The sequence below is a fragment of the Miniopterus natalensis genome, chromosome 2 (assembly GCF_054644295.1).
Source record: "Miniopterus natalensis isolate mMinNat1 chromosome 2, mMinNat1.hap1, whole genome shotgun sequence".
Classification (NCBI taxonomy): domain Eukaryota; kingdom Metazoa; phylum Chordata; class Mammalia; order Chiroptera; family Miniopteridae; genus Miniopterus; species Miniopterus natalensis.
Window position 1 is genome coordinate 69,775,356 of NC_142082.1, and position 25,002 is coordinate 69,800,357.

Genomic DNA, 25,002 nt, shown 5'->3' on the forward strand with positions numbered 1-25,002 from the left:
GAGGTACAGATGTGAGGCCTGGCAACTGAACTGACAACTCTAATAGTATCTCTCATCTATGAGCCAGGCCAGCTGGTCTGTTCCACTGGCTGGGAGCACGCCTGAGAAACGTGCCTGCCTTTTATATTCTGATGTATCACGATTCACTCTTTTGTTGTTCCAGAACATTCTGGAGCATAGGAGGCTAATCATCCTTAATGGTGTGACATCTGTTTGAGATGACTGGGGCTCACACCCAGAATCTCCCTTCATCATCCTGAAGGGGGCCACACAGTCACCCTCTGTTTATCCATTGTCATTTCCCTTTCAGTGGCTCACAAATCAAGAAGAGAAAAAAAAACACAGTCCTGTGGCTGGCAGTGCAAATTAATCTTAAAAGATAAATATGTGTTACTAAAAGTAAAGTACAGAAAAAAATACCTACACCTGTTCAGAGAAGACTGATGCTCCATTGACCACAGCAAAGCAAGTAGGAGAACATGTGCCTGTATTTTGGTCCCCCCATGGGGTTGATGAAAGCTGGCCTTCGTTTAGGCTTTCAGTGGCTCCAAACAACAGGAAAGCAGCTTTGGTTTCTGCTGCTCATGTTGCTCTGTCCCTTGGAGTCACAGCATGGAAAACAAGCTCTGAGGATCAGTCGTGGAGTTAAAGAGAGAGAGAGGGTGTTCCAGCCTCTGGAACTCTCTCATACCAGAAGGGCACCTGCTTAAAAAGTCACTAGTTGCAACAAGTCTTAAAGGAGAGAAAACGTAAACTCTGATCCCAATTAGCTTTGTATCTTGTCAGCCTAATGACCAACCTGAACCTAAAGTTCAAAATGAGAAACAGGGATAGTAACTCCTGATCCAGGGTAGAGTATGTGCCAAAGACTGTACTACACACTGTATATACCTGATATTGTTCAATTCACCCAAAGGGACTCTGAGGTAGGTGGTTTTATCCCATTACACAGAAAAAAAACACAGCATCAGAAAAATCAAAGAACCTACCCAATACCCTATCACTTGTAAGCAGCTGAACCAAGAGTTAAATCCACTTGGGCCTGACTCCAAATCCCATACTCTTAATCTCTGTGCATCATTAATTAGGATCAGGACTCACCTAGGCAGAGATGTTTGCGGTACAGGAGTGGAGATTGGAGAACAAACATTGAATAAAGCCAGTGGAAGGGGAACTTTCAAGGTTTGGAAAGTCCTGCCAGGTAGGCTTGATTGATGCCCAGAGCTAGACAACTCCCTCCCCCTGGCAATTCCAGGCCACTAGGGATCACTCACAGAGGCAAGCAGGTCACCACAGCTCTTCAAAATTCTCCCAACCGCCCCCCCAATAATAAAAATGTAGGAAATCCTGAGAGCCACTGGTAATGCTCAGTCACCCTCTAGGGTAATTTGATCCCACAAGTTCCCTTTTTCAAGAGGAAACTTGGAGAAGCCAGATTCAAAAGGCTACATATTGTATGATTCCGAACAGTGGTTGTCAGGGGCTAGGAGATGAGGGTAGGAAAATGTATTATATGCTAATTATGGTAACCTTAACACATGGCATACATTCGTCAAAACTCATTTGAGCCCGGCCGGTGTTGCTCAGTAGTTGAGCATTGGCCTAGGAACCAAGAGGTCACCAGTTTGATTCCTGGTCAGGGAACATGCCCAGGTTGCAAGCTCCATCCCTGGTGGGGGGCCGACCGATGGTGTTTCTCTCTCTAATCAATGTTTCTATCTCTCTATCCTTCCCCCTTCCTCTCTCTCAAAAAAATCAATGAAAACATTTTTTTAAAAAACCTAATTTGATCATACACTTAAAATTGGGAAAATTTACCACATGTAAGTTACATCTCAATAAAGCTGATTTAAATATATGTACACAGGTTTTTTCCCCCAAAAAAGAAAGCTAGCTGATGGATCTTGAGCTGAAGTTTTTATTGTGTAACTTCTTGCAGGAAACCCTGGAACCTGAATCTTTCAGCTGTCCAACCTTCCCAGCAGGGAGATTTCCTGCAGGTGGCCACTGCCGGCTAATCCACCCCATCCAGTGGGAGGAAGAAGGTTCTGAAGGGAATTTTCAGGAAAACGCTTCTGTAGCAGTTTAAATAAGAAGCTGATTGCTAGAGTTACCTTGGCTTTCTGTCTCCTTTCCCCAATCTTCAGAGGTCATAGAGAAACATTCATATGGAAAATTGCCTAGAGTCAGATTAAATATAACATCACTGTTTTTAACTTATATCTCACATGACATACCTGTCTTTATCTTCATATCTTGTTGTGTTTGGAAGGCCACACCTGTCTCTATGCTCAACTTTGAATGACAGGGAAAAATCTTGCTAAAAATACTCTTTCAGCTACCACCTGCCACAAAAGGCTTGGCATGGATTAAAAATTAGCATTTCAGTAAGACTAACTACACCAGCCTTGTCTGTCTGTCCTTCTAGCTCTAGGTCACCAGTCCTGCACATTCCTTTGATAAAGGTACTCTCTCCTGAGTATGGCCAGTTAGTCCCCTTTGCAAGACCTCTTGTTTGGGAAAGATCTGGAGGCTCCCGACCCATGTTAATAACTCATTTGGAAAAGGAACATAAGCCACACAAATATAGTCTAACATTGGAAATAATCAGATCAGTCATGCAAGTTAATAAGTACATAAGGTCATATCCCAAAAGAAAACAGTGCAGTCTCATACAACAAAAGCTGCCAGAGAGAATGGATTTTAAAGGGAAACAAAAAAAAACAGCTTGACTTTGGACTCCTTTAAAAGCTACTAATGTTATCTGCCATCAGCATATAATCTCCCAGGCTTTGTTATTGGGAGGCAGCCATTCTCTGTGCCTCACAGCAAGGTATGGGCTATCCTACTCAAAGTTTTTTCTAATTAAATAAAAAGAGTAAATAAAACAAAAGACACCAATTTTTTAAAGCACATGTCAAACATTTATTAAAAGGTGCATAGTACAGCATTGAAGGAGCTAGTTCTATGGAGCATACCTCGTGAACATTAGAGGAAAATAGACCACGACCAGGTGATAAAGCATCCAAAGCACAGAAGCGCTCACACGCAGAGGGGTTTCATACTGCATTGATTTACAAGGTGCTTGCAGCAGGTTTTCTACATTTCTTCCTCAAAAAAAATAAAATTTTATTTTCTTACAAGTTTTTATTTGTCTTAAACAAAGACAAAAATTGCATGAAACAATTGACATGACTTCTTCATACAAGTCTCACATAGGCTTCAAGGGCTTTGCTATATAACCAGACATGCTGTCATTTTATCTCCACCATCTGATTCTCTTACAGTCTTACAGTCATGTAAGTAAAAGTTCAGGATGAGAAAAAAAAGTAAATTTATATTATATCTGTTCCATAAAAAAACTGGCTAATTTTTATAAAAAAGCAGGATGTAGGAAGATGGGGGGTGGGCTAGGGGGGAATTGGTCAGTAAGTCTGTTTCCAGTCTTCCAAGGTACCTTTGGATTCTACTGACTCTTATATAGGTAGACAGTGTGGGGAAAATAATCCAGTGCCTCTTCTGCAGATCCATATGGGGTTGATTTGCAGCATACAATTTGATGTATAAAAGGGCTTTTCTCCAGAAAACTCGGAGGATTTTACAGATAAAATATAAGCATGCTAAATTTGCTTATCTGGAAGGACCTTATTTCAGAAGGGAAATGCATCCCAGGAGGCAGATGGCTTCCAAGAGGACTCATCAAACCAAGACAAATATCTAAAGTATCTAGTGTAGTAGAACTGTGCTCCTAAATATTAGAACTAAGCAAATATACTTCTGATCCCCTTGCAGGTATCTAAATAAGTGGAGAATACCATTTTTTCCAACTAATATTTTCTTTCTCTCTTGCCCTAACACTTAAACAGTTTAGCGGGGCTCCTGGTCAAAGATGAGATCATAATTCACAAGGTAACCATCGTTATAGACAAAAAGTTTCTGGTCGACTGGGTGATAAGTAATGCTCTGCACTTTTTCCTGCATCTTATGCATGACAATGTTTAGGTTGCCCTCTCTCCCTGTGTTTGTGTCATAGTAGTAGAAAATCTCCTCTGTCCTGGTGTTCAAAGTGCGAGTGGCATACAGAACCCCACACACCATGAAGGCATTAGAAACAGATGGTTTGTACTGCTTGGTATGCCAAGTGTTTAGCACCTCAAGTGTGGTGTCATTGAGTTTACTAATCACTATGTTACCAGTGCTGGCTTCAGTTGAATAAATCACCCACAAGCCATTCTCATCTACAGCCAAGTCGATATCTTGCCAAGCCACATTAGCGTAGGAAAAGCGGTTATTATAGGCGGCATCAGGGAGAGCCCGAGTCACAGCAACCGTGTTGGTCGTCAGGTTAACCTTGGCAATGTTGCGGGTGTTGTACCAGTTGACATACATGTTGTTATTGTAAACCGCTGTCCCACTGCCTTGACCATAGGAAATCCGGGACTCTCGGGAATTTAAATACAGTAGCAGGTCATCCTTTGTGTTATAGAGCCTGTAATATTCGAACACTCTCCCATCTGTATTCAAAGGTGCCACCCAGTACAGCCCATTGTCTGGATTCTGGGGAGAATAATCCCGGCCCCAGGCACCGTACTTGTAGGCAAAGCCTTTCCAGTTGAGCTGAACTATAATAGGTTTGCTGACGTTCACCACACCACCGTGAGCACAGGTCCCTATACAAACAAGAAAAGAAAAGGGCATTCTTAGAGAAAATGAATGACAGGTGCAAACAGTTCAATATCTTAAGCACTAAAGGAAGCCATAAATATTTGTCTTGTCAAGGTTCGATGACAACAGTGTTGCTGATGGAGAAGAGCCAAAACCTTCCCTTTGTTTCAGTCTCAGTGCAAACCTGCTGTCAGCTCCTCAGAGAACTACCTTTTATTTCCATGGATTGGCTCTCAATCTGGAAAATGAGGGTAATGAAACTGCCGAGGTTAGAGGGGCGGCCCAAAGACAGAAATGGAGGATTTGGTGAATTTAATATATTTTCTTCTACCAGGGAGCATTTTGCAAACAGTATTTTCATTTTTCTTATAGAGAAATCAAGAAAGCAGGATCATCTCAGAATCTCGCCCTCTTTCCATAAAGCCAGAAGGTGCCACTCACCAGGGTCAGGGAGAATTGTGATGAAGCAGATTGTCCTGGGCAACTCTCCTTTCCCTTCACCTTTCTGCCCTTCCCTGGGACCCCCAAATACATATCCACACCCAGTACCAATGCCATCCCAAGCTCATCTTAATAGAGGAAGTTTTAAATGTGGTATTTTAAAGATACAGAAGGATCGTCCTATGATGGTGGGATTCAGCCTTGAGAAGCCATGGGAGTTCTTTTCAGGCAACATTGCCTTCTCTGTGCCCAAAGCACAGCCCATCACAGAGCACTTGGTGACTGTCTTGCTGCAGAGTTATGAGGGCCTTGTGTTTATCACCTGTGTTCTACTGCACCACAGAATGACAGGCAAGTGCCTCATCATTCCCATTCTGACACTGTCGTTGTCACAATGTGTACAGTCAAGTGGGACCAGACTCACTGGTCCAGTGAATCAACATCCCCTGTAACACTTGGGTGAATGGCTCAGGCCAGGTAACTGGCCCTTCAAGTTGCATTTCCTCTAAAATGCCTGTAAATCCAAGCAGTTTATGAGCTATAAAAAAAAAAGTTCCTCTATATCTTTATAATAACTATTCAAAGAGTTGATCGCACATTTTCTGGGATCTTAATAAATACCCTTAAAGAATAGGTGAGATAGTTTATTGGATAACAAAAACAAAACAAAAAATACAACTTCAAGTACATTTGAGGTCATTTTGCCTCATTCTGCTGCTTGGAGCAGAGCAGGTGAGGGAAGGAGGGAACAGAACCTGAATTGCTGGCTCTGGCTTTAAATGTTTGGAGGGAATTAGGGAGCTTTGGAGAGAATATGAGATGAGCTGGAGCCAAAAGCAGAACTCTAAAGAATTGCCTGAGGTTAGCATTGTGGGAGGCAAGGGGGTGCAAAACTTTTGCCTCTGAGTCTCTGCTTCTGACAATTTCCTTCCTTGCTAAACATCTCCCCCTCTCCCCACCTCACTCAAGGATTGCTCAGAGGTGAAACCATTACTAGAAATCCTGCTTTTGTTTTTCCAATCTGCTGGTGCTTTTGGTCCCAGAATTAAATACGTGCTCCTTAAATGCTCTCATAAATCTGCAGTTGGTGGGAAACCCAGCCAACCATACAACAGGTAGAGAAATGAAACCACTCTGTACCCGACCTCAAATAATTTTGCATATCATTAAGCAGAACACAGTCATGGGTTTATTTTAATAATGCATGCACCATTTCATAAATAAAAAAGCAACATGTGTTCAGCCAAGAGACTGCTCCCACTAAAGAAATAATAAATAAAATTATAAATTATTATTTCTTCTCCTAAAAGTGATCTCTCAAATGAATGCTTGTTTGCTTTTGTTTATGAAACAAGGCATGAATTATTAAAATAAAGTTAGCAGTGTGCTCAGTTTAATGATAACAAAAAGTATTCGAGTTTCCATATGCTACAAACTGGGTTTTCTAGTTAAAATATCTTCCTGAGAACTTATTTATTCAACTACATTTCACTCTGAGGAAATGAAAGAAAATCACTTTTTTCATGTAGGTTGGAAGACTTGGGAATTATTTGTTTAATTGAATCTTGCTTTCCTGGAAAGGAAATATCCCAAGCCAATAGCCACAAAATATTTAAAGAAAACTTATGAGGCATATAACTAATTCCATCATTATCATGGAGTTAACGATAATAAACTACTCTGTTCTAGATATAGAGATCCTTAGATATGAAGGAACCAAAATAATCTTCTCTTTAAAATCACTAGGATTGCTACTAGCACTAATAATAGCAATGGCTCACCACTTCACATGTTGGCCAGGAAATTAAAATTATACCTGGCATAAATATTAAAACTGTATATGAGCTTAAATCTCTTTTCCTCACCTCCCAACCATTCCTAAATACTCTCCTGTTTGTATGTGTTTGTGTTTTGCTTTATTTTGTTTATCTTTACTTTATCCTCTGGCTCCTTTGGGCCACCTTTAGGATGCTGGCTCCAGAGAAAAGGAAGTGGGTACAGGGGGGGAAAGCTAAGCATGGTTGCCAATTCTACAGATGTGGCTGTGGCAGTGAAAATTATGGTGGACTTCCCTGTTTCCTGCCAACAAACAGGCTTGGAAACAATGCTGAAACTCACAGCCAGGGCCCACTGCTCATCTAGTCCTCAACCCTGCCCCCACCTAGCCATCTACCCCAAGCTTCTCCCCACCCTCCCTTATCTCACACCCCTTTCCAGTCTCTTCCTTCATTTCAAGAGTATGTTAGAAATACCCCCATTCCCTTCCTTACCCATCCCATCCCAACTTTACCCTGCCACTGGCATAACAACCCATGGCCCAGCCAGCCATGATCCAAGAACGGTGAAAAACCAATGAATCATTTTGCATTTTTTGGTGGAAGCGAATACAGCATAGAACTGAGAGCAAAAGTGCCCCTTTAGCTCCCCCACAAGAAAGGAAGAAAAGATAATTTAGTATTCATCCGGTTGGTGAGTTGCTGGAACTTTCTTGTCACTCTAGGAGTCATAAGTGTACCTCTCTCTATTAGAGGATCTATGGAAGGCAGCCTGGTACAATGAAAATATTCCCAGACAGATTCTAATTCAGTCCGGACTCCAATACTTACTAGCTGTGCATCCTTGAGCAAATTATTTAACCTTTAAGCCTATTTCCTCATGTTAAAAGAAAATAATAATCCCTACTCTGCAGGACTGCTAGGAGAAATAGAGAGAAGGCAGGTACATGTAACTCAATGAATGGTAACTATCAGCAGCATACATCATGCCACCATCGAAGGTTTATGTGATTGTCTCCCTTCCTGGATAGTGGCTTTGTACCCATCCTGGTAACCCCAGTACTCAGAACAGGGCCAGCCATACAGTGTTTGTGGAATAGGAATGAAATACTAATTGAACCTCTCAAACCCAGCCTATCTACCCTTATTTATAAAACACCAACCCTCTACCCTGCTATTTATCTGAATTTTTTAAAGATCCTGGTGTTCGCTTCGCAGAACATAATACAAGGAACCTGTACATAATGGTAGCCTTGGTTGGCAATCTCTTCGCCATGTGATTCATTAGATATTGCCACAGTATTCTGAAATTATCCTGCGAAGCCACATGATGAAACTTCAAAATACTGTAACTTAGCTTTTTTTTTTTTTTAAGTATCATGGTTAGCATTTTTCTTTAAAGCCAAAGATTATATGCCTGCAGAGAAAACGTAATCTTAGATCTATCAATATGCTCTCTCACCTGGACAAGTGAACTTTGAGCCAAGAGGAGAATACAATTGCCTTGTGAGAATTAGGCAATTAAAATGGTAATAATTAGAAAATAATTAAGACTAAATTGATTCTGAATTATTGCATATGTGCTACCCAACACTCTGCTCTTCCTTAGGCTTAGGATTTTGGCAGATCATTCCAAATCTTTCATACCCTAGTCAATCACCAACCATTTACTGAGCACCTTTCTGTGTCAGCACAGAGCCTAGCATTTCCCAGCACAGTGGTGATCAACCCCTCAACGTTTCCATCACATTTTGCCTATGCAGTCATTTAGATTCAGGGGGAAAACAGAGAGGCACAGTCAGTTGTTTTCAGGAAAAAAAGTTAATGAGCAGAAGGCTGATTATTTTAGATTAGGAAGTTCTATGAAATGAAGCAGAAAAAGATGTCATTTGCAGCATAAAGCAACTGTAAAATGCACTTTATTGAGCCCTCGCTACATGTCCTGGTTCTAAGATCAAGCTGACCACAGGGATAGCAAACCACAGCTGCAAGGGAGGGGTCAAGAGGGCACAGAATTACTTCATTGCCGAGACTTGCATGCAGTCTTTTTTGTTCTGTGCAACTCTGCAGTCCAAAAAGCAGAGAGGCCAGATTTTAAGTCCCATAATAGTGAGGAACTTTAATTAAAGTCTCCACAGGCTCACAACTTGGTGGTGCCTGGGGATTTTTCAATTCTGCATTACCAACCAATCCAAACAGAAAGAGAGCAAGTGAAAGAAATTGATTTAAAAAACATGACAAAAAGTCAGTTTAATATAAACATCATAAATATAATATGAACAAAGCTGGAGGAGGGCCAAGTGGCTTGGCTGGGATCCAGGTATAGCCAAGGTTGTAAGAAATTGAGAGGAAATCTGGGTCCAATTTGCTTAAACAACACAGCTGGGCTGGAATGGCTGACAAAAGGCTAAGTGTGAGGACCTAGGGGAAAGTTCTGGGGAAAAATATTCTAACGAAAATAACCCAACAGACTCACTTGTTTTCCTCCTCAGGTACTAAGCAGTATACTTTCTCCCCTACCACTGTCCTTGAGCTATTGGTGCCTGACACTCTAGGTCCTGAGATGACCAGGAAGGTTGTGTGGCCTCAGGAAAAGCAGCAACCTCACCATCTACGTCCCTTCCTCTGAAAAATGATGGGCCTGCCCTAGATGGCCTTGAATGTTCATTCCTGCCCCAAAATGTCCTCACTCTAAGGGATGCATAGGAAACTATGCCAGAAAAATCTGTTCCATATGGAAGATTTGCTGAGGTGAAAAAGAAAGAAGGAAGGAAGGGAGGGAGGGAGAAAGGGAGAGAGGGAAGAAAGAAAGAAAGTCTTGCTCAGGTTTTATCAGAGGGTGTCCATTGCTCCGACTTGTGCCTTCAAGGAGCCCTTGGTGGCCCAGAACAATGAGGTCTCATTTACAATGTGTGTTGACACCACTGATTCCAGACCCAATTTAGCCCCACTTTGTTACAGAGGACAGAACAGGCCTTTGTCCTAAACTTCCTCTCTATGTCATACTATGACAAATTTCCAACAGCAGAAGGAAGGAAAGAGTCCCCTGAACAGGACGGAGAGGCTTATAATTACGACAGTGTCTAATTAAACCCTTAAAGAAGCCAGCCACACTGACAAGGATCCAGAAATGCAGGGTCTAAAATGAAACAGGATGTGACAATAGGAATTAAAGAAAATAGCAAGAGCTGACCATTTGATGAAGAGATACAGCCCTCATTCAGGCTGAGACGCTCCGGGCCTGCAGCGACTGTTTCCCTGTGACGAGGTGTCTCTAAAGGACAGGGCTGGCTGCTGCGGCAGAGGCAGGCGTCATTTCACCGGAGGGATGTGCTGAAGTGCACAGGACCTGGCACTGCCTTTGTTCGCAGCAAGGTTTTCACGTCAGTTATCCTCGTTAGTAATGATAACAACTGCCAGTGTATAAGCGCTGATCACAGAGCTCTGAGCTCCTCAGACACTGTTTCATTAACCCTCAGAGCAACCCTGCAAGGCAGGCACTGCTCTGCTCCCATTTTATAACTGAGGAGATTAAGGATCTTCTTATTGTGGCCGCATAGCTGGGAAGCTCAGGCCTTTGGGGCCCCAAGGCCATGTTCCTGACCCCTACACTCCACTGCCTCCATTCACATTCATGAGGTCCTTACAGAGCACTCACCTCTACGCTATGCTTGACCCCAAGGGTGACTCATTAAAGAGTGAGATGCCATCTCTGCCCTCCAGGAACTCAGTCCAGGAGGGACGGCAGGAGACACCCACAAGTACAGGACGTGTGGGGCCATCCATTAAATCTTCACTGAATCCCAGGACACACTATACAGCAGGAGCTCAACATGCACTTGAGAAGAGCACAGCGGGCCCTGGCCAGGTGGCTCAGTTGGTTGGAGTGCTGCCCCGTACACCAAAAGGTCATGGGTTTGATTGCGGGTTAAGGCAAATACCTAGGTTTCAGGTTCGATCCCCAGTTGGAGTGCATGAGGGAGGCAACTGATGAATGTTTTTCTCTCTCTCTCCCGCTCTCCCTTCCTCTCACTCTAAATTCAACCCCATATCTGAAGGGCTGGTCATAACCCCAGCTCATCAGGTAAATGAGCCAATCAGCCTTTACAATCCACAGATAGTGCGGGGGGCCACACAGATTCCAGGGGCTTTCACCAGGCCCCCTGACAGAAACGCTGTCCCTGAAGGGATGTTTGTCCTGTTAAGAAATGCAGAGGGGATATGTATAACATGTGGATTTAGTTTTAAATCAACTCATTGTTCATGCTTTTCCTCTGTGAGCTCCAGAATGTGATAGTTGGTAAAGCTATTAGGGAAGGAGATCTAAGAGTTGGAAGAGTAAACTCAGAATTGCAAATTCCCATCCTTGCTTCAGGGTTACAACCCGAGGCCCTTCCCCACCCCGCTCTACGCTCCTGGAGGCCTGGCTCAAGTGGTAGAAATAAGGCCTGCTTACCTGGAGCGGGAGAAGGGGGCTTGGCAGGGACATTTTCAACTTTAGAGGTTTCACATTCCTTTAGCTTGTACTTCAGTAGCGTAATTTCTCGGCGAATGGCAAGGACATTGTTTTTGTCTAGTGTCTCGAGCTTCTCTACCAGGAGAGTCATATTCCTTATCTAAGGAAATAAAAATTCAGAGTGACTTTATATTATTGTGCAATTTCTTTCATAAACATTCCAGGGCTGAGTTTGTCACTTAGTGAAACAAGGCTAGAGAATACACCTGAGATTCTTCTGAATGGTTTCATTTGGAGGAATACATTTTATGGTTTAGCGTGAATGCCTGTCAGATCTCAGGCAGATGTGTGTGACGAAAAGAAAATGGCAAAGGTTTTAATAGCTTCAATAATAGAGCACAGGCTCAGTCTAAGCATCCACAAATGTCCATTAATGTTCATTTCTAGCAACCTTCTCCTATAAACTCATGTTTACTCCTGTTGTATCATAATTAAGTTTCTAATGAGTGGTGAGAGCCAGAGAAAACTTAAATTCTAAAATATGCAACTAGAATCCTCAATTATAGCCCATGTCATGACTGTGCTAGCAAATTCTCATTGATATAAATTACCCAGCCATGGTCTTTATCCACGGAGTTTAAAGGCTTCACTAAAACATACCCAAAAGAAACTCCTTTAAAAAGGGTTGTCAGTATGTAGAAAGAAGTTCCAAGAAGAATCAAGAATTATATGAACATTCAAAAGGAGAAACAGACCTAGTGAGTCCAAAATAAGGTAAATTGTAGCTTTTAGTCCCATGAGGATGAATCCAGAACAGAGAAGACACTTGATCTACCTTGGCCATAAAGTTATTTATGTCATCTCCTTTCCAGAGACATTAAAAGGTTGTTTGGTTCTGGGGCAGCACCCTGATCATTAGTTGACAACTGCTCCTCGGTCAGTATGTTTCCATTGTGTTTAACTTACCATTCAAAGGCAGGTGTCCATGTACAGCAGAACACGGGGATATATGATGTGTACATGAGAGAGTACAGAATTAGAAGTCAGAAGAAAGACATCCGTATACCCGAGTCCTACCACAGCTGAAGGCATTTATTACTAATACACTGAGAAGTGAGTTCACCCCTTACCTCTACTTCCAGCTGGTCAACAATTTCTGAGCTTCCAGCAAAACTGTCCTTCAGCTGGATGATCAGTTTCTCCATCTCCTTCACTTCTATCTTGATCAGCTCAAAGTCCAATTCAGTGTAAGAAATGGTATCCTTTTCCATGATCTCTACTCGGACAGTTAGGTTTGAGAGTTTCTTTTCATAGAAATGGATTAATTGGACATACTCCTTCACCTGAAAGGGGACCAAAAGCTCAAGTCAGTTCTCAGAGTAGGATCATACAAGTCTTCCTCCACTACCACGTCCTTGGGGGCAATTTGATTGCTGTCAATCATTTTTTTTTAAAGAAATGGATCAAAAATATAGTCCACAATACATTTTTTAATCTAACCAAATACAAACTAAAAAAAAACCAAAAACATATTACTGCAATTGGGGAGGTGGATTTTGCGCTCCTATAGGCTGAAAACAATTTTGCTTCAGAATTATCATTTGCAAGTACATTTGCATCTTTAATTTAATATTTGAAGATATTAGCTCTCCAAACTAAACTGTTGAATCAGAGTCTCTCACCTTTTCTTCTCCCTTCAAAGCACATTGCTCTAAATCAGGGTTTCCCAACCTCAGCACTGTTGACATTTGGGGCTAGATCATTCTTTCTTGTGAGAGGTTTTCTTGTGTGTAGCAGGATGTTTAGTAGAATCCCTGGCTTCTAGATATCAAAGGCACCCACCCATCCCCCAGGTGCGACAACCAAAGATGTCTCAGATATTGCTTAGTGTTCCCTGGGGGCAAAGTTACCATCACCACCACCATTAGTACTATCACCCTCTCTTCATTTAGAACCACTGTTGTACGTATTTCCTAGAAGGAGAAATACACTAAGTAGAATTCTTTCTTTGCTCACCATATGAAATGGGTGTTGAGCACTCTGCTTTTTACAAAATGTCATAAAGGCCCAACTTACTACATAGTATGTGAGTGTATGTGCAACTGTAAAGCACACATTTCATTAAGTGCACCCACATTTATTCCAAGAACTGATCATTGCAATCAGACCTTAAAATTACACATTTGTTGCATATATTTAAATGTCTGATTATTAAGCTGAAATTCTTCCAAAAATTTCCTTGGTGTTTTAATGTGTAATTGGAATTTCCAAATGGATATTTCAATAAACACAGTTGATGGTTCTTTCTGTGTCTGATCTCTAAAAGAAATGCCACGGCCTTTTTTTAAGGATCTGCTCATTAAAAGTTGCTGGTTTTACATTCTTTTTAAAAATTTGAACACAAGTGATACTTTCCCTCAAACCATGCTAATGTCAAGTAGCTGATCCACACTGCCTGGATGAATTCAGGGCCAGATGTTGGCCTCTAATCCTTCTGTTACTAAAGGCAGCCCTAACTTCTGTCATTTTAGCCCTTCCACTTAACCTCACTGTGCAAATTAGTATAGACTCATAGGCCACAGACCTAAAGAGCTAGGGCTTCAGGCGAAGAGGATTTTAATGAAAGTTGAGAATGCAGCCCTTGGCACTGCTCGTGTATCTCCTCGGGCAACCGATGCTCACTGCCATCAGATGTGCCATCACTCAGAGGATGATAAGGCTGGTGATATTTTGGCAGAAAAAGAGGTTAAAATATATACACATACATATATGCCTGAGACCTAACAAGTTTCCCTCAAAAGTACAAACAGCCCGGCCAAGCGTGGCTCAGCGGTTGAGCATCGACCTAGGATCCAGGCGATCAGGGTTCGATTCCTGTCAGGGCACATGCCCAGGTTGTGGGTTCACTCAATGACTCTCTCATCATTGATGTTTCTCTCTCTCTCTCTCTCTCCTTCTCCTTTCCTCTCTCTGAAATCAATAAAGACGTATTAAAAAAAAAGTACCAACACAGATTTCAATTTCTAAAATAAAATTTAAAAATCACACATAAAACCTTGCCAATAATAATAATAATAATAATAATAAACAGTGCCAATCCAATGCAGAAATGGAGTCTGTGAAATGAATATTCTTGTTGGCATTTGGCCTTGTCAGCTCTTGGAACAAATGAAACACCCTCCTCTTTCCTGGAACATTTTGGTGGCACATCACAGCTGTTGTTCTACAAAAACGAGTGGTTCAACTGTCATCTGTGCTAAATAAAATGTAGCTCTCACTGAAAACCAAAGCATAACTTGGAGTTTGTTTCCTATTAGAATGTGTGGTGTGCCTGCACTCATTCGGCCACGAAATGGAATGTCTCTGAAGATGTTTGGTGAAAAGTTTATGTTTTTTCAGCTGATATTGAAAGGAAAGCTCAGTGATGTTTGGGAAAACTGGAATCATCCATGGAGTTCTGGAAGGCAGGGGAGAATTTGAGGATGAACCAGAAAAACTGCACAGTGTAAACTTTACTAATCTAAGTGGATCGTTAGTATAAACCTTTCACATGTATAAATCTCTAATGCTGAGATGGCATGGAAAACTCTGAGAACATCCTAGCTCTCTCTGGAAGCTGCAGTCTGAGCAGAGGCAGCCCAACTTGTCCTAGGGCGTGTACCAAGTATATGGGGCTAGCCCTATGGAGACACATCCTTGTGTCAATTCTTTACCCAAGACTCCTCATCACTACAAGTTTGACCTTTAGAAGATTCATCTATGCTTGCCTTCAATTCACAGCCTAACATTCAGAGCTTCCATGCTTATATTTGTTGTGCACATATTATGTCGTTGATGGGTTCTAAGAATCAAAATTTGTTTTGGGATTTGCTCTGGAATGTTTGTTTTTCTGTACAATAAACATTGTCCTGCAATAAATAAGTATGCAATACAGCAGGCTATTAAGCTAAAGAATTAGTCTGGCTCATGTTTCTACCAGTTCCCCAAAATCTGTGATCATAACTATGGCCAGGTTATCTGAAATAAGTAAGTGTACTTTGCAGCAAACTATTATTTTAATACGTCTTTTAAAATAAATGCAACAAGATTAAATAAGCTTGAATTGACCATCATGACATATGAAGCACTTCAGAGCTATACCCACCCGAACTCTAATCTGACCAGTACTTAGTGGGCAAATCACTTAATTTCTCTAAGTCTTAGTTTCCTCCTATAAATTGGGGGTAATGTTGTCAAGTTTACAAGATTATTGTGGAGACTAGAGATAATATATATTAAGTGCCTAGCCTGATGGATACCTTATAAATCATAGCAATTATTAGAGAAACAGTGATTTCAGCTTTTTTTCAATCTGACCTTTTAATTTATTATATTTCACTGCACAAAACGTTGCTAAATCAATGTTGTTTGTTCATGGGTTGCCTAAATGTCTCACAGGCTGCCTCAACCTTCTCATGCATGGAGATCTATTAGCAAATGCTTGATACAAATAACTTGCCCCAAAGACCATAACCTTCCAGAGAAATAAAATCCTGAGCTGCTTTTTGTGTCATCCCCTTCCTATGTATAGTCACAAGAAGACATATCATAAACAACAGGAAAGTATAAAACGCTATCAGAATCTTAGACAGAGATATAAGTCTTCTCTGTGTACTGGCAGATAATGAATCAGGGTAAGGCAGTCAAAATCCCTTTCTACTGGCCTGCCCAAACGGGCATTCCCCCAGGCCTCTAGATAAACGGCGATTTCCAAGGCAACCTAGGGACAGCTATAATAATTCACCTGGAAATTCAAAAGCCCTCAGCTGAAGAGATAACTTTGGATTTGAAGGTATTAGTGCCCTACTGCCTCTCTTCTTGGGTCTACACTGGAGGATAGTAGCAGGATGGCTGAGAGAAAAGAAAACTGGAATTAATTCAGAAGACCCAAGTTCTTAACCTGGATTAACCAGCCCAGAGAGCAATAGCCTTTACATTTATGTCTCTTTAACTTTATGTACCTCAGTTTTTCCCTCCCTAAAATGGGAAGGATAACACAGGCCTATCTGCCTTGAGAGTAGAATAGAAATGGAAACATTTAGGAAAGCACAAACAAAACATGTTACTATTATTGTTATTATCACCTGTCACATGGATCTAATATGCAAATCTCAATAGGCAGGACTATTCCTTTCTTAGGCCTAATCACAAATTTTTTTAGGGCCAGCTACTGACATTTTCAGAACTAAAAGTTTTCCCACCTACTCCGTACTTCCTCCCTGCCAGTTATTAGCAAGGCAGATGCCACCTGCCCCCTTCGCAGAATTGGAATTAAATGTCCCATATTCACAAGCCTGGAAAGCTACATGCTCTCCCTGGAGCAGCATAGGGCTTCACACTGCCCTTCACACTCCTGCCAGCAGAGAAGACATGCAAATCAGTAGCTTGCACTATTTCAAAGCAAATGACTCTAACTGAAAAGATCTTTGCCTAGGATTTTCCTCCACTTGTTATGTTTTTATGCATAAGTTCTTATCTGTACTTGATTATGCTAGAATAAGGCTATGAATATTAATGGTTGGAATTTATAATTTAGTGCTATGCCTTTTCTGCTGATTAATTCAAGGACATTTTATTTCTTAAAAAGCTAGGTTCCTGGAGTAGTCAAACACATTTTCCTGGATGCTCATTTAAATTTAGAATATTTATCTACCAATTCAAGTTGAAAGCAGGATGTCAGCCTCACGATAATTTTTGTCTCAAAGGATAACTGTGCTGGATGTGTTGGTAGCCAAACTGAAATATCTCAGAAAAAGTTATTTTGAATCTTGCAGGTAGGCCAGAGCTCCTTGTCAACTAATGGAGTTGTATTTAATAATGTATAATGTGATAATAGCCTAGCGTGAACTTCACCTGTGCAGAAAATGGGAGCCTTTCTAATTGATTTTTAACTTGGCTAAAGAGGTAGAAAGGGTCAAAATTGGATTGCCAAGTCCCATTGCTCTAGCCAGTTCAGAGAAAGGGAAGCCCTGTAGGGTAACTGTCTCCTCTAGAGGGAGGCGCTAAGCGGGGGAGGGGGGGGCGGGGGTCAAGGTCTTTACCAAGGCTGAGCGACCTATCAGCCTTGATTCAGATTCCCAGGGAAGCCTTCAATTTTCGTCTAATGCTGGACACTTCTAATGTAATGTTCCCACTGAGACAATAGATGATAACCACCGAAAAGGAGGGAGGGGAGGGGGGTGGGGGAGAAAGTAAATTGGGAAGAAGAAATAAGAGGAGAAAGGAAAAGAGTAGGAAAGGGAGACCTGGGGGAGCGGAGTAGGAGAAGGAAGGGGAGGGGGAGCTTCCCAAAGTGAGAGAAAACCAAAAAGAGTTTTAAAATAAGAAAGATTGGGGGGCATGAACAAGAGAAAGGACTGAGGCAAGGGGAGAGATTAAAAAACAGAGGGAAGGAGTAAAGGAATAGCAATAGGAAGAAAAAGTGAATAAGAAGAAAGATAAAATAAAATAAAGACGAGAGAGGTGTGCTGTAAGTAAATGCTAAAGCTTCCAGAGGATGCCAGCATGCTGGCTCTGATACAGTGAACAACAGCTGCTTAGAAAGTCCTGAATAAAAAGTGATTTGTGAACTAACAAAACAAACAAAAACAAACTCAGAGACACAAGGGAATGGTGGTTCCAGAGGGGGAAGGGGGGTCCAATATGAGGTGATGGAAGGAGACTAGACTTCGGGCAGTGAGCACGCAGTAGTTCACACTGGTGTTGAATTCTAATGTCCACCCAAAAACTACATAATGTCGTTAACCAATGTTATCCCAAGAAGTTTAATGTTAAAGCGTTTTGTTTTGTTTGTTTGTTCTTATTAGGATATTGTCGGGAGAGGACAAAACTGCTTACTTTAGAAAGCTCTTTCTCGAACTTCTGGTAGAGGAGGCGAGATGTGCTTTCCAAGCGCTCCACCCTCTCCACCGGAAAGGTGGTGTCGGGCAGGGCGACCGAGCACAGGCAGGCCCCGTGGTCATCCTTGGAGCCGGTGAAATTGGAAACCTGTAAACAAAAGTGAGTTCAACATCAGTAATAAGCTGAGAAATGAGCTTTTTGGCAACTGGAGTGACAGAAATTGGCTTGTCAAAATAGTGCTCAGAGGCAAGCAAGTGGAGTCCAATACATAAATGAACAGAATCATAGAAATGAGCTACAACTGCCCTGTTTCACGGGCAGTAACTACTCTTAGCATTTTAGCCACATTTTCACCTGTTGGGCGAAACTACTATGTCAGCCACTTTATCTAAAAGAAGATTCTCCTTTCTTCAGGAGGCTTAAAGGAAATTATTACTGTCTCTGTGTAAGGAAAGGGAAATAAAGAATGAATGAGAGTCCTGAGTTTAAATTCCAATTCAGCCACTTACTGGACGTGACCCCTCTTTAAGTCTCAGTTTCCTCATCTGTCAAATAGAGGTAACCTACTTCCCAGGGTTGTCCTCCAGATTAACTGTGTGATGTCAACCAAATCCTGGGCACATGGTAGGTGACCAGCACATGTTTCTTTCCCTTTCCTTCTACTTACTCATTTTCTTTTCCTTGCCTTTACCCAAATCCCAACCCAATTCCTCAAAATGGAAACAAGCCAGCCATTTGTTAAAAACTGAACTGTGTATGAGTTTGAAGGTTTTGTGCAAATTTTTTAAAAGTTTTCCAGCTAACCACTTTCAGAAAAGTCATTTTAAAAATATTTGATGTTTCTTTAAAATATTCAGGCTCACACTTCGGTGCCGCTGCATATTTTAAAATGACAGGTTTAAAAGATCTTGTTTTTCTTTTGTCCCCTTTGAACTTCCCCAAAGGGATCCCACCACAATTACCATTTTGTATTACTGCTAGTGCTTTACCGAGTGACCCCTGGCAGCAGACTGGCCGTGCTTTCATAGATCTCATCTTCCAGCCAGCCCAAAGCTCACCTGTGGAAAGGCAACCAAAGGGGAAGTGTCTGTTTCTGAAACTACCAAGAGGAGAGCAATGGTTTGCAGAGTTTGAAAGAGATCCAGGTTACACCTCTCAAAGTTTAGGAGATCAGCTGACTGTAGCTAAGGTTGTGTGTTCTGTGCATTTAAAGTCCACCAACCTCCATAATTCTCAAGCAAGCTGGACCCAGATGCTTCTGTAATCAAGATTTATTCCACCAGTGATCTCTAGCTTTTGCAACTAAATTGCTTGTAAATTTAACCTAATCTTCTTTAATTTAAAAACTCGTGTGTGTGTGTGTGTGTGTGTGTGTGTGTGTGTGTGTAAATTTGTACCCCAAACTCTCTACGCCAAGTAAATTCCTGACAATGGCCTCAATTTTTTTATTTTTTATTTTTTTTGCCAATTGTGCCCAAACTAAGAAATAAGGAGGAGGGACAAGCAGGTTTACAGTGAGTACCAGGGCTGGAAGGGGGGTAACTGAAGGGTTTTCCAGGATGAATAAGGACTGGACAAGCCACACTGGGAATCTATCACAGAGGCCAGCTTCCCTTGGAACCAGTTTATCATTCCCTCTGAAGATAGAAACACTCCAGCTCAAGCATGCCAAGGCTTTTTACAGAAGGACCAATATATCATGGGCTTTTGAAGAAATAGCTTATTATAATAACTGTCTGCCAAAAAAAAAAGTCTTACATTGCATTTTGACAAGGGAAGGTTAATTAGCTGCACAAGGCAGGATTGGATCATTCTTCGAGTTTTATGAAAAGCTCTGTCAATTCAAAAAACACTGCAGATCATCAAGCAGTCTCAGACGATCAACTAGAAACCACTAGCTAACAACTTTTAATCCTGAAGTTCACCTGAAAGGCAGGCAAATAATTATGAGCCTTGCTGACAGTCATTCCACCAGCTCCTATTGAACATCTCTGTCCCAGTGCTGCGGACTCCCCAGCTGCCACCTTGCTTTTATCATCAGCCCAGCATGCTCAGCTGACATCAAAATGGTCCATAAGTTTGATCAGTGTCTCCCATTAGAGATATTTCTGCTCCTCACATTCAAAGACAATGAAGCTAATGGTGATGGGTCTCTCTCTGTGGTGAATGCTTAAACTCTGTGTGTGTGTAACATGGGGGATGGAAGACAAAGACAAGGGCTTGTCCCTTTGATTATTGGGAGGGTATGTGATCCCCCTTTGGAGGGCAAATGAGACCCTGAGTGCCCCACAAGACACTTACACTGGTAGGGCCTTGCTCAGCATGTGTTCAATTAACACTGACTCGTGTCTGCAATGGGCCAGGCTCTGGTGTTAGGGAGATAGACAAGACCTGACTCCTGCCCAGGGAATCAGCCCCATTTTCATGGTGAAAGCTTTAGTTGTCTATTTTTTCAACAAGCCCCTTAACCTGATGACAAAAGCATAAGACTCATTCTGGTTCCGACTCTGCCAGCTACTGCGTGGAGCAGAGCATGAAGCCTTTTCTCATCGGTGAGATGAGGACCCTGATAGCAGCCCCTTCATTGGAGGGCACATCTGAGGCATGGAGAGTGCTCTGAGCCTACAGCATAAGGCGTGACTCACATTTGTGATTGGAGGTTGCAATTGGCTCTAATTAGCAGCCAAGTCTAAGTGCCTGTGAAGATTCAAGGCATAAAATAATGGTACTCAACATTTTCAAAGTACAGAAAATGATACATTTGGAACTTGCTCAATGACAGTTATGAAGGGATTTTCCACCATTTTCCAAAGAGCTCATCAAGCTGACAGCCAGCCCGCCCTAGAAAACTGGGTTTATAGTGGAAGTGACACCTTGCAGTCTGCTGCAAGAAAAGAGTTGGAGCTGTGATACTGACTTGCCAAAGCAAGATAAGCAAACCAGGAAAGAAATTAAAACTTCTAACTGCAATTTAACAACCATTTCTTATCTGCTTTTAAATATTTATCTCTTTATCAGACAACAGGCATTTTAGATTTCTCTGTTTCTTGACCTACATTTTATTTTTTATTATTTTAGCTGATCATCTTACTCAAATGCTGATTTCTGATTTGTGGTGAATTTTCAAAATAAGTTATTATCGTTACCTCATTTAAAAAATGTTAATAAGCCCAGCCAGTGTGGCTCAGTGGTTGAGCATTGACCCATGAATTAAGGTCATCTGTTCAATTCCCGGTCAAGGCACATACCCAGGTTGTGGGCTCAATCCCCAGTAAGGGGCATGCAGGAGGCAGCCAATCCATGTTTGCCTCTCATCGATGTTTCTATCTCTCTATCCTTCTCCTTTCTTCTCTCTCTAAAAATCAATTTTAAAATGTTAATGAGTTATAATTGTCTCCATGAAAATTATTTTGCTAAATGAAATAAAATGATGCATCTGATTTCTGGCTACAAAGATCTTTGCGCATATTCATGATTCCCAAAGCATTCATCTCTTTAAGACAAGCAGTTTTCATCCATATGCCTTGAAAACACAGAAAGCTGCATAGAGAGAGATGGTGAAGAGGATGGGCAGACAGTTTGAGCTATAGGACTTACTAGCTTAGCGACCGTAAGCCAATGGCTTCACCTCTCTAAACCTCAATTTTCACATCTCTACAATGGAATCATTAATTTTATATACCTGTTAGGGTTAAATAACATAATATATATGATGTACTTAAGGTAGTCCTGGCATTTATTAAGCATCCGATGAACACCGTTGCTGCCATTTCTATCTGGGTCCTATCCAAGCCATTTTTTAATCAACAATTTTTTATTGCCTATATTAGCCCTGATGGTGAAAACAAAAACAATAAACAAAAGTCTTTTCTTCCCCTGTTCCCATTAGCCCTTCCATTCAGACATGATCACATAAGACCTGACCTGAGATAACAGAAATGCAGGGGGACGGCTTTGGGGGATTTAAGACTCCCCCACCCCAATTCACACCTGAGCATGGAAAGCCTAGGTTTTGTAAAGCAAAGCCCCTACTGAAAGGCCCAGAGCTGATGTGGGCAGAGAAGTGAGGAACTGCTTCTTTTCCCCCTAACCTCTCACCCCTCCATGCCTCTTCCTATTTCCTTAAAGGAGGTCCATAGGACTTATCCCCCAAAGAACTGGGTTCATTACGCTTTCTGGTGATGTAGCCTCCAGCTGGACCAGCTCTGTCTAGTGCATGGTTTGCTTTGTTGGTCTGTTGCTACTTCTGTTGTTTTGAGCTAAAAATGGCTTTAAAAATTCCCTAAAAGGAAGATTGAAAGAGAACTATTACTCCCCCAGGGAAATATCTTTGTGTAATAACACTTTCCTAGAGACCAATGCCTCCTCCCCCTACTTCTGTCACTCATCTCCTTTACAAACCAGGCTCAGAGAAATTGTCAGGGCTCCAACCAGAGCACTGTGGCTCTCCCTCCCTCCAGGGCTATCCTTCACCATCTGCAGGGTCCCTGCTGGGCAGTTAATTGATTGGATGAACTTTTCTGAAGCTACTGGCAGGGCCCCTTCCTTAGCAGTTCTCAGGGAGGCTAGAACCTGGGCATCTTTACTTCTAGAGTGCCCCCCATCCCTTCCCCCGAGTCTAAAGTGCAGCCAGGTTAGAGACCCTCTTTAAAGCCTAGATTGTTTCCTGGAAGTCACCTGCTGGAGAGCCCAGATGTCATCTCTCTTGCTAACAATTTAATTATTTCACCCAGGTTTTAATTCATTTCCATGGTGCCTACAGTTAACAAAGAGAGTCGTAAATCTTTTAGAGTGCTCGGGTCTAGTCATCCATGAAATTATATCCAGGTCCCCAAAAAGGGAGAAGAAGGGAATGAATGCAGCTCTCAGACTCTGGGGCTTACTTACCTGGAACACGGAGCCAGAACCAGATCTGGTGCTGGCACTACCCCTGGAGCTGCCACCACTGAAGCCAGATCTAGAGATGAAGTTAGAGGGGGAGTCAATGAAGGGTAAGGAACTGGGGCTCGGGTCAGGCATCGGGGTCCCCAAATCCCCTGCAGCTGGGCTGAGGAGGAACAGAAGGGCTTGTAGGAAGGGGAGGCCAGGCTTCATCTTGTGCTGTTGGATGAAGCAGCTGGCTTCTGCAAAGAGTTCAGGGGCTTCTTATAGTGCCCAGTGGGGATTTCCCCATGGCCAGTTTGTGAGGAAAGAGGAAGCCACCAGCGAACACATGCCAGCCCTGGGAGGGTAAGGACACCCAGGAACCTGAATCACCTCCACACCTTGTCACTGAGCCCCATTCTGTCAGCTGCCCTTTGATCTGGTTATCTCCTGCCAAATATTAATGCAAATGTGCTTTTTCAAGCCTAATATCTCATTTCCAACATGCCACTTCCTTGAAATAGTCCGTATCAAAGTAGTCTTTGTGGATATGACAGAGGTTGGAGGTCCCTTGCGAGAAAGGCAACCTTCAGTCCTTTGCCCAGAAGCCACTTTTAGTGGCCCCTTTCACTGAATGCTACTCTCTAGAGAAAGGCGGGGAACTCTGTTTAGAAACCGCAAATCTCCCCAGGGTGTGATTCCCTTTTCAGTTGCTACTGCCCAGGTCCTCTGATCTCTCTCTTGCAATGTCTGCTTCTAGACCAAGTTCTCTCAACAAACCACACCGAGGGAGGGACCAGCAATGTTCTGCTCCATGGAAATTCGGTTAGGGCTCTGCACATCAAGCACTCACCACAGTGGGCTCCCTGTAGGAGAAAGAATCCAAGGAGGAGGCTTGTATTCTTCCCAGACCCAGGCTGGGAAGGTCACGTTGAGAAGTTTCTCTCTCCAGAGGACTCTTTCTGAGCTCCATTGTCCCAGACCCTCCTATGAGCTGGCCAGGTGTTCAAGAGCTCAGTGCTTATTCATCATGAGACTGAAAGACAGGGATGGTCTTTAGGCTTTTCTCTATTTGCACCTCTCCTACATTTCACACATCTCTGTGTCCTCTGCAGAGAAAGGTGTTGGCCTGAATATTAAAAACCAGCTCTGTCACCCAGTGGCCTTTGCAAGTCCTTTATCCCCTCTAGTGTTGTAACAATTTCTAAATTGTTAGAATTAAATAAAATATTATACGAGGAGCTTCTCATAAGCTTTAAAGTGTTATACAAGTGTCAGATTTTTGTGCTCTTTTATTGTTGTTTTGTTTTTAATTTTCTAAAGCCTGGTTCAATGTGTAAGGTTGCTGGATTCAAAACAGAGAAAGAAGGTCCCTGCCCTACTCATCTCCACCCACCCCAAACCTGGTTTGAAGGGTTCTTTCTCCCCATGGGCTCCACAGACTCTCACAATAAACACTGCTAATGTGAGAAACAGTCTTAAATCCTGGGTAAACTATTCAGATACTCAGGGGAAGGAAGAAGCAGGAAATTAAGAATGAATGAGAGAGTGCGAGAAGAGGAAAACAGGGGAAGAAGGACAAGCCTCTCTTTCTGGTGTACCCAGGGTGCACTGGAGCTGCATCCCTTGTCAAGTGCCTTACTCTGCCCCCTGACCCAGAGGGCTCAGTGGACACCCTACCTAGGTCATTCTGCCCAAGTTTAAGGTCCACACTTCCCCAGCCATCCAGGCTATTATTGCTGCCTCCACATCAAAACACACCCTCAAACCACACAGGGTGTCTTTTCACTCAGAGCTGGTTAGAGTAAACGCAAGAAGGACAGGAGCATTCTCCCAGAAGCTTTCTGGAAACAACAGTGTATACCTACACATCTCCAAAGTTAATCTGTGGTAAAGACTGAGGTCAAGGACAGGTAATCCATG

General features: G+C 42.3%; 1 protein-coding gene across 2 annotated transcripts; it reads right to left on the reverse strand.

Moving 5' to 3' along the window:
• Positions 1-3,867: 3,867 nt before the first annotated feature.
• OLFM4 (olfactomedin 4) lies at positions 3,868-23,310 on the reverse strand. 2 transcript variants are annotated; one of them, XM_087813838.1, is made up of 6 exons: positions 23,113-23,310; positions 20,169-20,240; positions 18,214-18,363; positions 12,468-12,680; positions 11,338-11,497; positions 3,868-4,670 (listed from the first exon to the last, which is right to left on the reverse strand). In XM_087813838.1, exons 1-6 carry the CDS (start codon positions 23,308-23,310, stop codon positions 3,868-3,870), a joined length of 1,596 nt encoding a protein of 531 aa, XP_087669964.1. The 2 variants fall into 2 exon arrangements, with proteins under 2 accessions (XP_087669964.1, XP_087669965.1); XM_087813839.1 differs by lacking the exon at positions 20,169-20,240 and adding an exon at positions 22,648-22,662.
• Between the last annotated feature and the right edge of the window lie 1,692 nt (positions 23,311-25,002).

Excerpts from the sequence above, each read along its gene's own strand:
- OLFM4 (XM_087813838.1), bottom strand. The coding sequence starts at position 23,310 with ATGAAGCCTGGCCTCCCCTTCCTACAAGCCCTTCTGTTCCTCCTCAGC. Across the intron at positions 12,681-18,213 it reads TCGAGAAAGAGCTTTCTAAA|GTGAAGGAGTATGTCCAATT; the intron begins GTAAGCAGTTTT and ends GTCCCCTTTCAG. Across the intron at positions 4,671-11,337 it reads GCCCCCTTCTCCCGCTCCAG|GGACCTGTGCTCACGGTGGT; the intron begins GTAAGCAGGCCT and ends TTGTTTGTATAG.